The sequence below is a fragment of the Lissotriton vulgaris genome, chromosome 5 (genome assembly GCF_964263255.1).
Source record: "Lissotriton vulgaris chromosome 5, aLisVul1.2, whole genome shotgun sequence".
NCBI lineage: Eukaryota > Metazoa > Chordata > Amphibia > Caudata > Salamandridae > Lissotriton > Lissotriton vulgaris.
Genome location: NC_141693.1, coordinates 280,151,835 through 280,166,636, shown reverse-complemented (window position 1 = coordinate 280,166,636; position 14,802 = coordinate 280,151,835). Strand labels below are relative to the sequence as shown.

At 48.3% G+C, this 14,802-nt stretch overlaps 1 protein-coding gene across 8 annotated transcripts in view; it reads right to left on the bottom strand.

The window, feature by feature from the left end:
• Positions 1 to 14,802, bottom strand: part of SAMD11 (sterile alpha motif domain containing 11) — a 243,279-nt gene that overhangs the window by 222,644 nt on the left and 5,833 nt on the right. For 3 of the 8 annotated variants that reach the window (XM_086921420.1, XM_086921422.1, XM_086921424.1), the window contains exon 2: positions 11,863 to 11,954. In XM_086921420.1, coding sequence (XP_086777546.1) covers positions 11,863 to 11,954 — 92 coding nt within the window. Of the gene's footprint in view, positions 1 to 11,862; positions 11,955 to 12,171; positions 12,251 to 12,542; positions 12,817 to 14,802 lie in introns of those variants that run through there. The other 5 variants (XM_086921421.1, XM_086921425.1, XM_086921427.1 and 2 more) reach the window with 3 other exon arrangements.

Here is a 14,802-nt window from a genome sequence, read left to right as displayed (position 1 = left end):
TTGTTATTGTACTGGCACACACTACGCACTGGGGCGATTCATATCACGGCGCAGTCGTACAAGCATCTGGTACTTGTGGGCCCAGGTCAGTTAAAACCATAGTTTCCAGCAATCCCCGTTTCCGAGCAACATCTTTTAATTCAGTTTAATTGAAACATAATGGGATGCTGCCTCAATGGTTGCATGGAAATTTATACCAGACTTCAAGCAGTGGTCGTGATAGACATGTATGGCACTTTTGGGCGCATATGTGGATACTTGTAAGAAAGTAGTGATTTCATCAGGGCCCAAACCCAGAGGGTTTTGTTAGGAGACACAGTGGCGCGAGTGCCACGAAGCCTGCTCATAGTGTAGTACAGACTCTTCTAAAGTATAGGAGGTAGCCACCACTTTGTTTTATGTACCCCAAAACTATGTAAAACCTATTTCTAGAACAGTACAAGCAATACACTTCTGGTTTTCACTATTGTTTCTCACTTTAACTCACCAGTCTATCTGGTTCCTCTTTAAAGAAATCCCTCTTAGAGGACACAGACCTTTAAAAAGTGTAATAATTTGTGAATGACTTTTTCCAAATACCCGCATCAGCTGAGAAAGTCTTCGCCGCCGCTCAACCACAACTGGTTCGGTGCAGCCTAAGAAACTGAAGGAGTCTTCGTTAGCCTTTATCAGTAAAAGTACCAAGAGGGCATGGCTGGTACAGAGCACCTGCATTTTTAAGACAGCACCTAATGAGTAAGGCATGGTATAAGGCATGGTGGGATCTGGGTCAAAATCATAGTGCGTCATAACGACAAGATGCTTCCCCAAGTCCAACCACTGGATGGGTGAAATATGCACAGCGTGGGATTCTATGGTCGTTTTACGCTGCAAAACCAGTAATCTCGCCAGTGGTATTGCTAGTGACTACTTGGAATACACTTGGAGTGGAGCAAGTGGGAGACAAACTACCAGGGGAGGATCACATGTCACCTGGGGGGCAAACATCTGAGTACCAGATTAAAAGGCCAAGAGAACTGCGGAGACCTGAGGCAGGTCAACACGGTGGGAGAATGGGAGGCTTGAGAAACAGGCTGGGGAATGAGTGGGCACACTGGTGAGACAAGCTCGGATGGTACCAAGGGATGGGGCAGAGCGTGGAAGATGAGGGTGAAACCTGTGAGACAGGCTGGGAGTAGGCCTGTGAGACATGCTGAAGATAAGGAGAGCAGAGTCAGTCAGGGTCATAAATGAGAGACCTTCAAGACAATCTCGACATTCTCTTCTCTCCCCACAATCATTCCCATCCCATATCAGGATCACAGTCCCAAAGTCCCTTCTTTTTTCACTCTAGCTGATGTTCTGTTCAGTTCCCTTTTCCATCCGCCCCCCTCTCTTATCCTATGTCCTAATCACACTCTTGCACCCCTTTCTTTATCTTTCTCCACTAACCCTGTATTCCTGTCCGTTCTCATACTGCTCTGTCCTGCATTGACGCAAAGGCAATGTGTAGACAGGGTTTGAAAAGCAATATTATTTAATACAGCAAAAATGTTAATGTACACGTTTATGGATGCTAATTTGAAACAGGCAGGGAAGTTTAACCAAGACAAGGCGTGCAATTTCAGTAACTATTCAGAAGAGCCACAAGTTTTCCCCTCTAATTAATTATTATCCTATAATTCAAAAAGTGGGGCATCTAAGCTGTGTGGGACAGAGGCAGCAAAAGACGGTATTTGCGACTAAAATGGTATATAAACAGGCATGGCCGAATGTAGGAAGGGAGAGAGGAGGACCTATTTCAAAATCTGGAGCTGCTTGGCCATCCTTAGAGCTGGAGAGAAATAGAGTCCGTTCTTTTCAGATTCCTGCATCTTACTCAGCATCCTAAAGGCTCGGAGCATCAGGGGGTCTGGGTTATAGAGTGCCGAATCAAGACTGGTTTCCAGTCTGTCGAAGAAATACCTCTATTTTTATTTTTACACCTAGGCTTTTTGGGGAAAATGTCCCCAGTTGAAGTCAAACTGTGGTATATTTGATTCTTGACACTTCACGCTGCAGTGATGGCGCTAGGCAAAAATCAGCAAATATTCTGTGTGTGTCTCTATTGTTGTAATTTCCCTCATTCCAGCAAGAACGTGCGAACAGACGTTTGTGTGAATGCGTTTTGGTGGCTTCTCCAGAAACCAGACTTGTCCAGATGGAATCACTGTTGGAGAAATAGGTGAAGAACAGATGGTCTCCGTGAGCCTGTCTGTCCTACTTGGACTCAGCCGAAAACTCCTCAGACAAGGAAGACCTTTTGTGTTCCGGGACTGAGGACGGCAAAGACTGCTCTCGTCCAGCTCAGTGACTAGCAGCACGTGTCTGAGGCCAGGAAACAAGCACACGTCAGCTACAAGACTTCCTGCTGGCCGTCACATTCTAGACCTTCTGGTTCACACTAGCACCTGCAGTTGCAGATAAGTTGGGGAGATGGGTACAGAGAAGGACTCGTCAATTTTGTACAGTGCCAGCAAAGACTCTGCTAGAACAATATTCTGGGTCGCAGAACTCAAGGCTCAGCAGCTCCGGTAGAGGGAGGCACCCTTCAAGAGTCATTCCAACAAATTAAACAAGGTGCATCTAACCAAAGTCACCACCATGTAACCACAGGTATCCAGCATAGGCTCAGGACACCAGATCAATTTCACATTTTCAGCACAGCCACTGACTACGTACGTGAGTTCCATACAGATTCATCGTTGCAAACGTATCTTATGTGGATATCATGAAAGTCTGCCACGGATCCCGCTGTCTTGAACCTTCGATAGGCACTCGTTATTCTGCACCGTTAAATGGACTAACCCAAAATGCGTCCTCCCCTTCTAGGAGTACAAGACTTGGTAACAACAGAAGAGGGATCCCATGAGAGAGTCCCACATGGTTTGGTCTAGCCTAACTAAGCTTTGCCACCTGACCCTGGGTCATTGAATTGTTTCCCCACCTCTCTTAGACCGGGATGAGTGTGAGCCGCAGGAGCCTGTCTAACCTTGTCCTGTTAGATGGCTCTTGGCGAACACCTGCTCCTTCAAGGTTAAAGCGGGATGGGACCACAACTGCCAATACTCCGAGGGTCATAAGGACCACCCACTTTCTTCCACTTAAAGCTAAGGAAGCGCGTAGACCAGCAATACAGATATGATGCTCCCAACTTTGCATCCATAGATAAACGAATAAACACTTATTCCTTCCAAGGTAAAATATGCGTCAGAGACAGGACTTCAAGCGGGGGGCTACCCTGCTGGAACCTTCTCCCTGGGCAGGCCCTCACCAGACACAAACATGAACCAATGCACACCCTAGAGGGACGATGGGCCAAGGCATAATCTACAGCCTGCCATGGGAATGATACGGATTGCAAAATTAAACTATTTCATATATCCGCAGACCAGTGTCTATCTTTCCACGGGGATACGGGTGGGACAGTAGCTGGAGGCGCCGATGCTCCTGACAGAGATGATGGGAGGCACTGAAGGGAGGCTGTGGCAGGCAGCCAGCAAGAGATGCAACTCCCTGCATCCAAGTCATGCGCGGACGTCTGCTGTCTGTGCCGATTCGTGGCATGCGGTCTGGTCTTTCCAAGTTCTGTAGTTTGCTTTATTTGAGTTTTATATCCTCCCACGCGCTCCCTCTTACCCTGTTGACTACTATAATCCCGTCACCTGTCTTTCTCCACTCTGCCCTCGCCTTCGCACCCTGTGCCCAGCCCTCCCCGCATCTCGCCGCTCACCCATCCCCTAATCAAGCGCGCATCCCACCCCCCTCTCCCTCCAATACCTTGACTTCCCCTCCCGTCCCGCGCGCCCCGCACTCCGCGCACCACCAAATGTAATTTCCTTTTCCAATCAATCTGGTAATCACAGAAACCCCAGAAGGAGCCGGGGACGTCGCCTTCGAGCGGAGCCGCTGACAGTAATTAACCCCCCTCCCTTCCGTCGCGAGCACAAATTGGATTCGACGGAGGTGGGCACCCCCCCGGCGACCGCAGCCCATCCATAGCCCCACCCCTGAGTAAAAGGTACCCGTGAAGTGAGGGGGGCAGTCTGTTTAATCTAATCTTTCCTCGGAGCGTCTGGCTGTGGGACAGGAAGCTGAGGCCAGCCCCTGGCAATGACCCAGCCAGAGCCACTGAGGGGAAAGAGGGCCTCCGTCAGAGTGAGGCCGAGGGCTGGGGCAGGGGACGCTCTCCTGTCACAGAAACAACACCCCGAAATGGGCGTGTCCTCTCCTGCCACAAGCCCGGCCAGGGATTTGTTGTAACTAATTAATTAGGTTGGAGTGGGCCCTTCGCACCCCTGTCCCCGGTGCCACTGCACTTGTTGCACCATTGATACCCACGCCACTGAGCCCAGGCCGCTCTAATTCACAGGTGTGGGGTGAGGTTTTTTACAGCTCCTGTGAGTTTGGGGAGGGCTCCTGCTGCTGTACCCCAAGCATTCTAAAGGTGGGGGCTCCTCCCGCCACGCAGTCCGACCTGAGGTTCCACCCACTTCCCTGAAGGGAGGAGGGGCTCTCTTCTCACAGATCTTTCCTTTGCAGGTGTCAGACGAAGGAGGGCGTGGTTTTCCTGCTACAAAAAACACCCTCACTGCCCTATGAGTTGGAGTGTTCCTCTCGTGACACTGCCCCTCCCCCCAGCTCTTGCCACACAGCCTCGCCCAGTTCAGTGGTATCCTCATCGCCAACCACAGATCAATGCCCGGTTGAGAGGTGCCTGAGTAAACAATGTTCTCAACCCCAGGTGGGGCAATTTCTACAGCACATACCTTAGTGGGGGACCTCGCTGCCCACAACCCGAGCCTATGCATTTTAGTAGGCTTTCTACCCACCCCAAAAGCCCACCTCAACCCACTCAGGGTGGGGCCAATTGCTCTGGTCAGGCCTGTGTAAGCACTCCCGTCACAGCATCCCACCATAGTCCCAGGAAGCCCCCACTTATGGATCCCCCCCTCACCAACTCAACCAAATCCATACATGACTGAAACGTCTCTAAGGGTTGGGGTACACATGTCATAGTTATTGTCTCACAGGTAGATTTGTACACATTAAATGAAAACGGAACTAACTTATATTGTCAGCGGCTATCGTAAATATCTGGCACGGTACCATGCGGTCCCTTTCTTCCTGGCTCCCGGCGGCAGACAGGCTCTCAGACACCCCATAGCCAATCCCGACGCCGCTATCACCAGCATGACAGCAGCATAGTGATTGGTCTGAGCAGCTTGCTTTGGAGCTCAGACAGGGAGTGGGAGCCTGTGCATGTTACTCGCGTCGGCTGTGCAATACAGCTGGTGGAGAAATGCTAAGTGTGCATGTCTGTGTGGCCGGCCCGAGACTGCCCGCAAAACCGTCATACGCACGTATGTGCACCAACCACTCCTCCCCCTGCTCGTCACATAGCTCAGACCCGTCCAAATCTGGCTCATACTAAAAATAAAATTATAATAACGTAACATTATTAACATTGTGTTATTATCATTATATTTTTCCTTTTGCACTCAGTGGGGCGACGCTCCTCCGCCTTTACAGAGGAGCCACCGCTGTATACATCATAACCGTGAGAGTAAAGGCAATCTAAATGATGCCTTACATTCTGATGTGAATTGAACTTACCCGTAAACCTCATTCACTTAATCGCCAGTAAACAAATATACGGCCCAGGCCATGGTGAGTACCATATTCTTGTAAAGAAGGTTTTTTTTGGTCTCTTCAGACTGGCCAACGATTGACTGAGTAGATATATGTGATATTACACAGTCGAATAGTGCATACAGTCAATAAACACACATAAAGCGAATGAGCCCCGTATCCCTCAGGACAACCCCAAACCTGTCCAAATGAAGATGTACCTATTAGAAAGGCACTACAATACAACCAAGTACCTCTTCACCACCACCATCAGAACCCAGCGACCCCCCCCCCCCTCACTCATTAACTGTATTTTTGCTGATGACTGTACAGTGCTCTGCCTCCTTACGGGTAGGTTTGCACTATTGGTTTCCCTCATATATACCAGACTGTACCATATGTGCCAGTAAGATAAAAGTTATGTAAGTCTCAGGTTGGAACTGCCTGAAAATGGATCAGTATTTCATCCTTCTGAGGCTAATGATTTAGTTGAAGAGTAGTAAGAGTGTTATCAGCTGTGATAGGAAACTGCAAAACAGAGGCAGTAAGCTCTGTTATTATATTATTATATAGTTAATAATGCTACATCCACACATTTCCAAATATAATACACCTGATCCCACTTTTTTAGGTATTTTGATCCTACTAAAATTATACACATAATGCACTTGTAGGGTCTCTCGGCAGCCTTCTTTTTCCATTGTACTGCTGTCTCATTCACATTCTTCCACCCACTACAGCATACAGCATTTGGAAATGGACCAGCCCCCTTCAGCCCTTGACGGACTTCACTGTGAGTGACAGCATTCGGCTCTTTCACACGGAACCATCCTCAAACAAAATAGTTCCCTTCAGTGCCAGGGACTACTATTGCACTATGTGCTTTCTGAGAGCAAAACAATATTTTTCCCTGAATACCTTTTTTTATATATTGGCCGGGGAAAAGCGGCTCCGCCGTCAATCAAGCTTTACAAAAACAATGACTAAACAAGACAAGCATTGACAAAGCTAGAATGCTGGCAGCCAACACCAAACCTACTAAATTTGCCTGAATTTGTTTGTATTTGGAACAACCTGCAATTTATACAGCAAGCACCAGGCGGAGTGATCACACTGTGGTGATTTGTTGAAGACCCTCAGAGTTGTTGGGCAGATTATAATTATATGAAATATATTTTTTCTTCTGTGCTTTGTAAGAGTAAGGCATGGTTCGTGAACCTTACTCTTCCCTGGTAGGGGAAATATTCATTATATACATTATTGGAGTACATATCGTGTATACCCATACATCTATTGCACATATCTGAGGCACACAGTATCCCAGAAAAGAAGGCGTAGGTTTTGTTTCTAAAAGCACGAGGGACTTTGTAATACTGTTCATTGTCTCGTTGCTCCCAAAAAAGCACACCCAGGCACACACACACACACACAAATACTAAACATAAAGGGTACATAAAAGTGAACTGTACCTTAAAGCAAGACCTAGAACAAACTGTGAGGTAATCTGCGCACCTCCCCCCTGGGGTCGCTGCATCAGGGGGTGCCGCAGCTTCCAGTCATTTCTCCTGCGTCACTTACTCTGCCTTCTGTGTCAATCACTCTGAACATTGTCAGTTTGCGTTGTCAATCATGCCACGTATGCCCTGTCTCCTGTGTAAGTCACTCTGTACATCACATTATGCATCACCAATCCTTTGTTACTATTCACACCATGCACTGTATTGGTATGTATAATGTATTATTATTTATTGTTATTCTCAGATCTATGTAACAAATACTTTATGCACCCCACACCTCTGTATCAATCAAATTATACATCTGCAGGCCTCTCTGCCGATCAGCAATGCACCAGGAGTCCTGTATGACAATCCCACTGAGCATTCTGAATTCTCTTTATCAATGAAAATACACATTCCTATTCCTCTGTATCAATCAAACTATACATCTCCAGTCTCCTATTATCAATCTGTACATCCGTATTTGGTCTGTACCAATCACACAATACATTCTGAGACATGCATGTGTGAAATGCACTGCACATTTACAGTCCCTCCCGTAGTAATCACAGCGTATGGACGCATGGATTATCTATCAGGTACACTGTGTATATACATTCCTTCTACATCACTCACCCTATACCGTCATAATCCGGAAACATTCCCAACCTCCCAAACCACGTGCAGTCCAGATTCCAAATCCACCTGTATCACTCACACTATCATGTGCTATAAATCACATTATCCACCCCAGGCAATTACTACCACTCACAGTAAACATCATCAGATGTACATCCCAGTCTCTCCTGTATAAGCCTCTTTAAGTATACGCTCTATCCCTCCTGTACCAGTCTCACTATGCATCCCCAGTCAGTCTGTACCAATCACACTGTACAATCTCAAACCTTCTGTATCAATTTTACTGCACATTTCCAATCCTGGGTCACTCCTAACATACTCTGCCAGTTCGCATAAATCAATCACCAATAATTCTGTAACAGCGGCATAAAACATCCGCGATCAATTTGTATCAATGTTATCGAGGATTCGCACAATTCTGTATCAAGTACAATATTTATTCCGGAGTCACTAGAATAAATCGCTTCACACATTTTCAATCTATTATCAATTGCATTATACATTCAGGATTCCATTGTATCATTTGTTCACACTATTTCCAATTGTCTTCTATCAATTGTAGTACACATTTCCAGCTCTCCAATGTCAATGGGGCACCACAGCAATGCGACCACGGGCGTGCCAATACAGAACTGGGGCGCCACAGGATATCTAGGACCGAATAAGAATGACCACACAAAGTCAGCACTTAAGACTCTACGTACGCACATCTCTACATCAGCTTCTTGTAGTTCGAGGATGGCGTTACAATGCTGGTGCAGAATGCACACCACCCATTTAATAGAAGACCTAACTATCTCGAGACACTGGACCAACGGACTCCAACCTTCTCTCTAGCGAGAGCCACTTCTGCTCACATATGGTTCTCCCGAACTACTAGCAAATTCCATCACTGCTATATAGTGACAACATATGTCAACATTACACCACGAACACCCCAAACGTTTATGGGGAGGTTGGCAGCAGAAATACCATTAAGCGCTAACCAGAACTTAATGCCACCCTCTGCCAGATGCAGTAAAAGTCAAAGCAGTGTACGCCCTCTGGCACAAAGGACATAACCGCAGGAATAAGTCACCCAAACTCAGCTTGAATTAGAATTCAACTACCATCTGTAGATGTGTTTTGGAACTGCAACCTTTTTTGTCTTTATCAGCAACACAGTTTCTAAAAATAGACATATTTTTCAATCAAATACCACTCTCCATTTTGGGGGAAACAAACTCAATCTTTCAGAAGAAAACCCTTTTCTGAAAAAACATTTTTTCTTTCGAAATATCAGTTTTTATTGTAGAGGAAAAGAACAGCTTTTCATTTTCATCAGGTGCTCACATGTACACATGCCTCACAGACAGATTCTGCTGTGAGTGCCCGGGTATTACAGTCATATGCCACGGATGCTTACCGCAACACTAAGGTGCCTGTAATATGCCAATAATGCACATTACACCAAGGCCATCCCTGTGCCAAGGATGGACACCATAACAGTCAGGATGCCCATCCTAGATCAGTCATGGTCAATATTATGAAAGGGGTGGCAACTATTATGTCAGTATGAGCTAAAGTAGGCCAGTTGTGATCTTACTATGCCAATCATGGCTGCCAGTCTTCCATAACTAGGCCAAGAATGCCCACAACAATCAAAGATGACCATTAAAATGCCAGTGATTAACCTCTTTTGGTCGACTATATGTTTTGGTGTGACACCATGCATAGCTTCCAGGAAGCAACACGGTTTATTAGGCCTTGACACACTGTCTTACTCACATATAAATATGCACACATGCATATACACATGCAGATCTATGCACTTGAGGCTCTCTTGCTCTCCTCGCCTCTTGCACTGATCATGCACCCAACTGACATATTTTCACGCTTGCTCCTGCCTTCGTACGTTAGTGGGTCAGCACTAGTTACTGCTCAGGCTACTACTGGCACTCTTCTTACATGGCTATTGTTCACACACATGGTGCGACAGATAGAGCAGAGCCTACAGCGTAGCCAAACTCCTTGTCACTTACCTAGATTGAGAGTGGAGACAGGTGGTCATGTGGCAGGCCACAAAGGCCAATACAGTGTGTGTTTGGGTGTTATTATGAGGCCCTGCCATTTGTATTGTGGGCTGTCACTATGGGTCTTGAGATGAGCAGTGCTGCCTTTTTTTAAAATTCACAAGCCCACTGAATGAGGTACAGGTCTTAGCTTACCCTTTGAAGGGGCTGGTGAGCCACCAGTAGCTCCCGAGCTACTCACTGGGGTCCCCTGCAATAGATGTTCACTGTAGCCCACCCACAAACTTTATATTCAGCTATATTGGTTTTGCAAATGCCTGGCTTTTTGCTTGAATATACATATTCCTGTCAGTCAATTTAACCTGGAAAAGTGACGCAGCAGTTTCTTTATATCCTGCGTGGATTAAATAGTCCGGCTCCCCCGAAATGATTATGCGCAGGGCTTCTACAGCCAGTACTTTGAATAGTACTGCCCAGTTGAACTGTGTGGACCTGACGAGTACAGTGTTGGATATGAAACTGCGCTCTCCCTCTCTCCCCGTCCAGATGGTACAAACCTGGCAGAGTTTCTTCAGCTTTACCCCAACTTATGAATGAGTAGTTGTGGGTTGGAGGTTTTTAACTGTGTTGAGAGGAATGATCTCAGCAACGGCTCATGTACTTCTGAACTTCAATTTAATGAACTCTACCCTTAAGTTAAATTGCTGCAATTCCCTCAACAGGTGGCAGCTGCAAGCATTGTTTGGTTACACTATATCTGGTTCCAAGCCTCACACTTCCTCCTGTAAGGTAGGTATTGACTGCCTGACACTGAAGAGACAAGTCCCTCATAGTCACTGCAGACCAAGTGCCTAGAACCCTGGGTCTCTACAGATAACATACCTCATGGTCTTTGAAACTACTCTGTGCTCACCACAAACATCAGTCTGAAGAAAAATCTTACAATTCTCAATCCATCTGTATCACTCGCAGTCTCGCACTACACATTTACACTCCTTCTGCGTCAATAGCTCTATTGCAGATGGAAACAATGTTACAACAAAAAGGACTTGTCTAGAAGATAAAGTGTGCTCCTGTGACCGCTCAGCCTTCTGTCACAGAGCAATACACTGTGATGTCACAGAGGATGCCGTGATGTCGCAGAGAAAGACACTGTGGCGCCACAGAGCAAGACAACTTTGTGATGTCATGGATGAGGGCACTGTGACGTCACAGAGCATGACACTGCCATCAATTTACAGAGCACCAGATGAGAGCAAAGGAAAACTTCCTGGCGAAAGCTCTGCATTTGTGACATCACAGCGTAAGTAAGGCACGGTGATGTCACAAACTTCCTGGCGAAAGCTCTGCATTTGTGACATCACAGCGTAAGTAAGGCACTGTGATGTCACAAACACCCTCTCGGATTTATATTGAATACCGTGTAACATGGACATTTTGTTTCTTTAAATAGAAAAAACGTTCAGCTGCAGTGTGTGGGGTGCATAGTTGTTCTGTTCACTAACCACAAACTCTTCAATTCAATGGAAGGCGGGGTGATAGAGAGGATACTTGTGAAACCCACATCTCCCCAGACATTTTATCAACGACTGGGCTAAGCATTTGCAAGGAACGTTGGGGGTTGTCAGTCCATAAAACGCGCCTGTCACATGCTTTTCCCAATTGTATCACAAGGTCTGGGACAGAAAATAGGCCCAGACACCAAAGTAAAAGTGGTACCCACAATGGCGAATCATGTACCTAAAATGGGCCACATATTGATTTAGGGAAGTTTTGAATCTGTAAAGACGTACTCTATAGGTGTACAAGGTATGGGAGACTGTTCGTGGTAATATCAGCAAAATCAACAGAAAAAAACTGCCCACCAGATCATAAAACAGGCCTGTCAGACCAGCCCTTCTGGCACTGCTAGATTGACCTAAGGGCAGTCGAACTGTCTTCGCCCTTCACTCCTTCCACGAGCCCTTTCACACCACCCCCGTAGGCCATCCGGCAACCAGCAAAAGTAAACAACACTCAAGAGGGGTGGGAGGGATTGAAACACATATTCTGAGCAATAATCTTACCACTGGAGACGAAATTCGACACCCAGGGCAATCACAGATGGGAGGATGTACCTGTAAGATTCCTTTGGACATGAGAGTCTTCAGACTTTTCCCTGGGGAGCGGGAAAAAAGAAGAAAAAAACACACTTTAGGAAAATGAGCTCTCAGAAAGCAGCGAAAAATTGTAGAGCTAGCGTTAAGACCCATTACACCATTTCCCGATCAGTCTTCTCGAAGAGAGAGGGGGGTTGGGGGGAGGGAGGGGGAGAGGCGGCAGAGAGGTCTGGAGAAGCAGGAGGAATTAGCACGTCCCATTAGCCTCCGTCTAACCTTGTTAAAAAACGGTTGTCTCCAGTCTGAGGAGCCGAATAATGAACATTTATTTGCGGGCAGGCGTCCCCGTGTGCCAGAGCCCTGCAAGAACACCCCCCCCACGCCATGTGCAGCGGAAGGAGGCCGCCCCCTCCCTCGGCGCTCGGGGAAAGGAGGTCAGTGCAATTAAACACGAGTATTGAATTTGGCTGGGGGGTGGAGTAAGCAGATGACCGCTGCTTCTTTAGACCCGCTCCCGCCCCCGTCATTCAAGTAACCTCCGAGGCGTCCCCTTCTAACGCTCTCCTCCCAGCCCGTCGCTGACTCACCCCGGAGGGGGGGGGGGGGGGGGTGATCGTGCCCGGAGACAAACTGAGGAGAATAATCACCATCATTAGAGCGGCCCCCGAAGTGAGCCCCCGCCCGGTCGATAAACACGGCGAGGTGCCAGTCACCTCCTAATGCCGCGCAGACCCCTGGGCTGACAGCTCTGGGGCTAATTGCATGTCACACTCTGCCTGTCTGGGCTGGCTTCCAACGCCCCCTCTCTCCTCTCCGCCCCCCGCAGAGCGCCCGGAGCTCAAACTCCTCTGCTACAGATTTCTAGCCGCAGAGCACCTCGTGCAGCTCCCGCGGCGCCGGGCTGCTCCCTCGGCTCTGTTTGCGGAGGGGGAGGGGAGGAGAGGGCAGGGAGGGAGGGAGGGGCGCCTCCGTCTGCCGGAGGATCCCCCGGAGGCAGGCGTCTCGCTTCACTCCCACAGCCGCTCGAGTGACAGGCTGCGCATTACCGCTCCCCTCCCCGGGCCGCCCGCCCGCCTCCTCGCCGTCCCCAGGCACACTTCACAACTTCAAACAGACGGGCTCTTCCGGGAGCCCTCCCCCACACAAACCCGCAGACCACCCCCGCCGCCGCAGCCCAAGTGACTGGACTTAGCCCCCCGACAACTCACATGCACGACAGTTAGCATTTTGCACCAGGACACTAGATATAGTCTCAATATTCACAGACGAGATTTCTCCCTCAGCAGGTTTTCTACCCTCAACATTTATCTGGGCCATGTGCAGATCTCCCCAATCATGCTACATACTTTCCCCAACTTGTCTAGGACTGTCAGCCCATCCCCCAACCAACTTCCACCAGGCCCACGGGCTGAAGTACGCCGGTGCGTCACTTTTAATATGGGAAAAAGTGACATAGGGGCGGCGCAAGGGCCTTGTAAATAAGCCCCTTAATGTTCACCAGCAGCCGGAACGTGCCACCGACCTAGAGCAAGGCCATAGACCGACCACTTTCCCTCCTTCTCTCCACCACACAACCGAACCTTGGCCGCCCCCACCATGCCTACCCATCACCAGATCTAAGCACAGAGCCCCTCAACATTTTCCGGGCTCTATGTCCTCAAAACCCACCAGGGCCAATGACGGACCCTCAACATGCACCAGGGCAGTGAACAAACCCCTTCCTCTTAAAATTCCCCAGCACCATGGACAGACCCCCATCAACATCCGGGCCATGGGTAGACCTCACTCCCTCAACATCCATCGAAACCATGGACAGGCACCCTCAACATCCACCCAAACGAAGCACACACCGCAAACATCCACCAGAACCAAAGATAGATTCCCTCAGCATCCATGAGCACCATAGCCAGACCCCACTGCCCAAACATTAATCCGAAACATGGACAGAGACCCCCTTAACATCCACCCGAACCGTCAACAGATCCAGGCCTTCAATAGTCACCAGACCCAAGGACAGATCCCCTCAACATCCACCAGGAGGACCATGAACAGACCTCCATCCACCAGAACTACGGACAGGTTCTGCTCCTCCATCATCCTCCGGAATCATGGACAGACACCCACCAATCACCCCTTCCCCCTTAAACCTGGCAGGACAATGTACACACCTCTCCTGACCCCAGGATCCATGAGGACCCCAAACCGATCTACAACATGCACCAGGACCAGAGGGCAGACCACACATTCCCAATATTCATCAGTAACTTGAACATACTCCCTTAACATCCACCAGTATCCGGGACAGACCGCCTTAACATCCTCTGGAACCACGGACAGTCCCTACTCACCCAACATCTATCTGAACCATGGATATATCATAGGCAGGCTGTACTTCTCCAACAGCCATAGGAACCATGGACAGAGCAGACTTCCCAAAATCCATTGAAAGCGTGGACTTAAGTCTCCCCTCAACATCCACCAGAACCATGTAAGACCCCCTCAACATTCACAATGTCCATGGGCACACCACACTCCCCCAACATCCATCAGAACCATGGACAGACCACACTTCCAAAGGTCGACTGGAACCGTGGACTGACCCCACCCCTTAACATCCACCAAAAACATATACAGACCCCGTCAACATCCATCAGAACCATGGACAGACCACATTCCCTCAAACATCCACCAGAACCGTGTAAGACCCCACCAACATCCACAGGGACCATGGACAGACCCCAATCAACATTCACAAGAATCATGGACAGACCCCTATCTCCCAGTATCCATCGGAACCATGGACATAACTCCCTTAACATCCACCAGAATCCTGGAAAGCCCCCTTAACATCACCTGGAGCCATGAACCGATAAACTCCCTTAACATTCACTGGGACCATAGATAGAT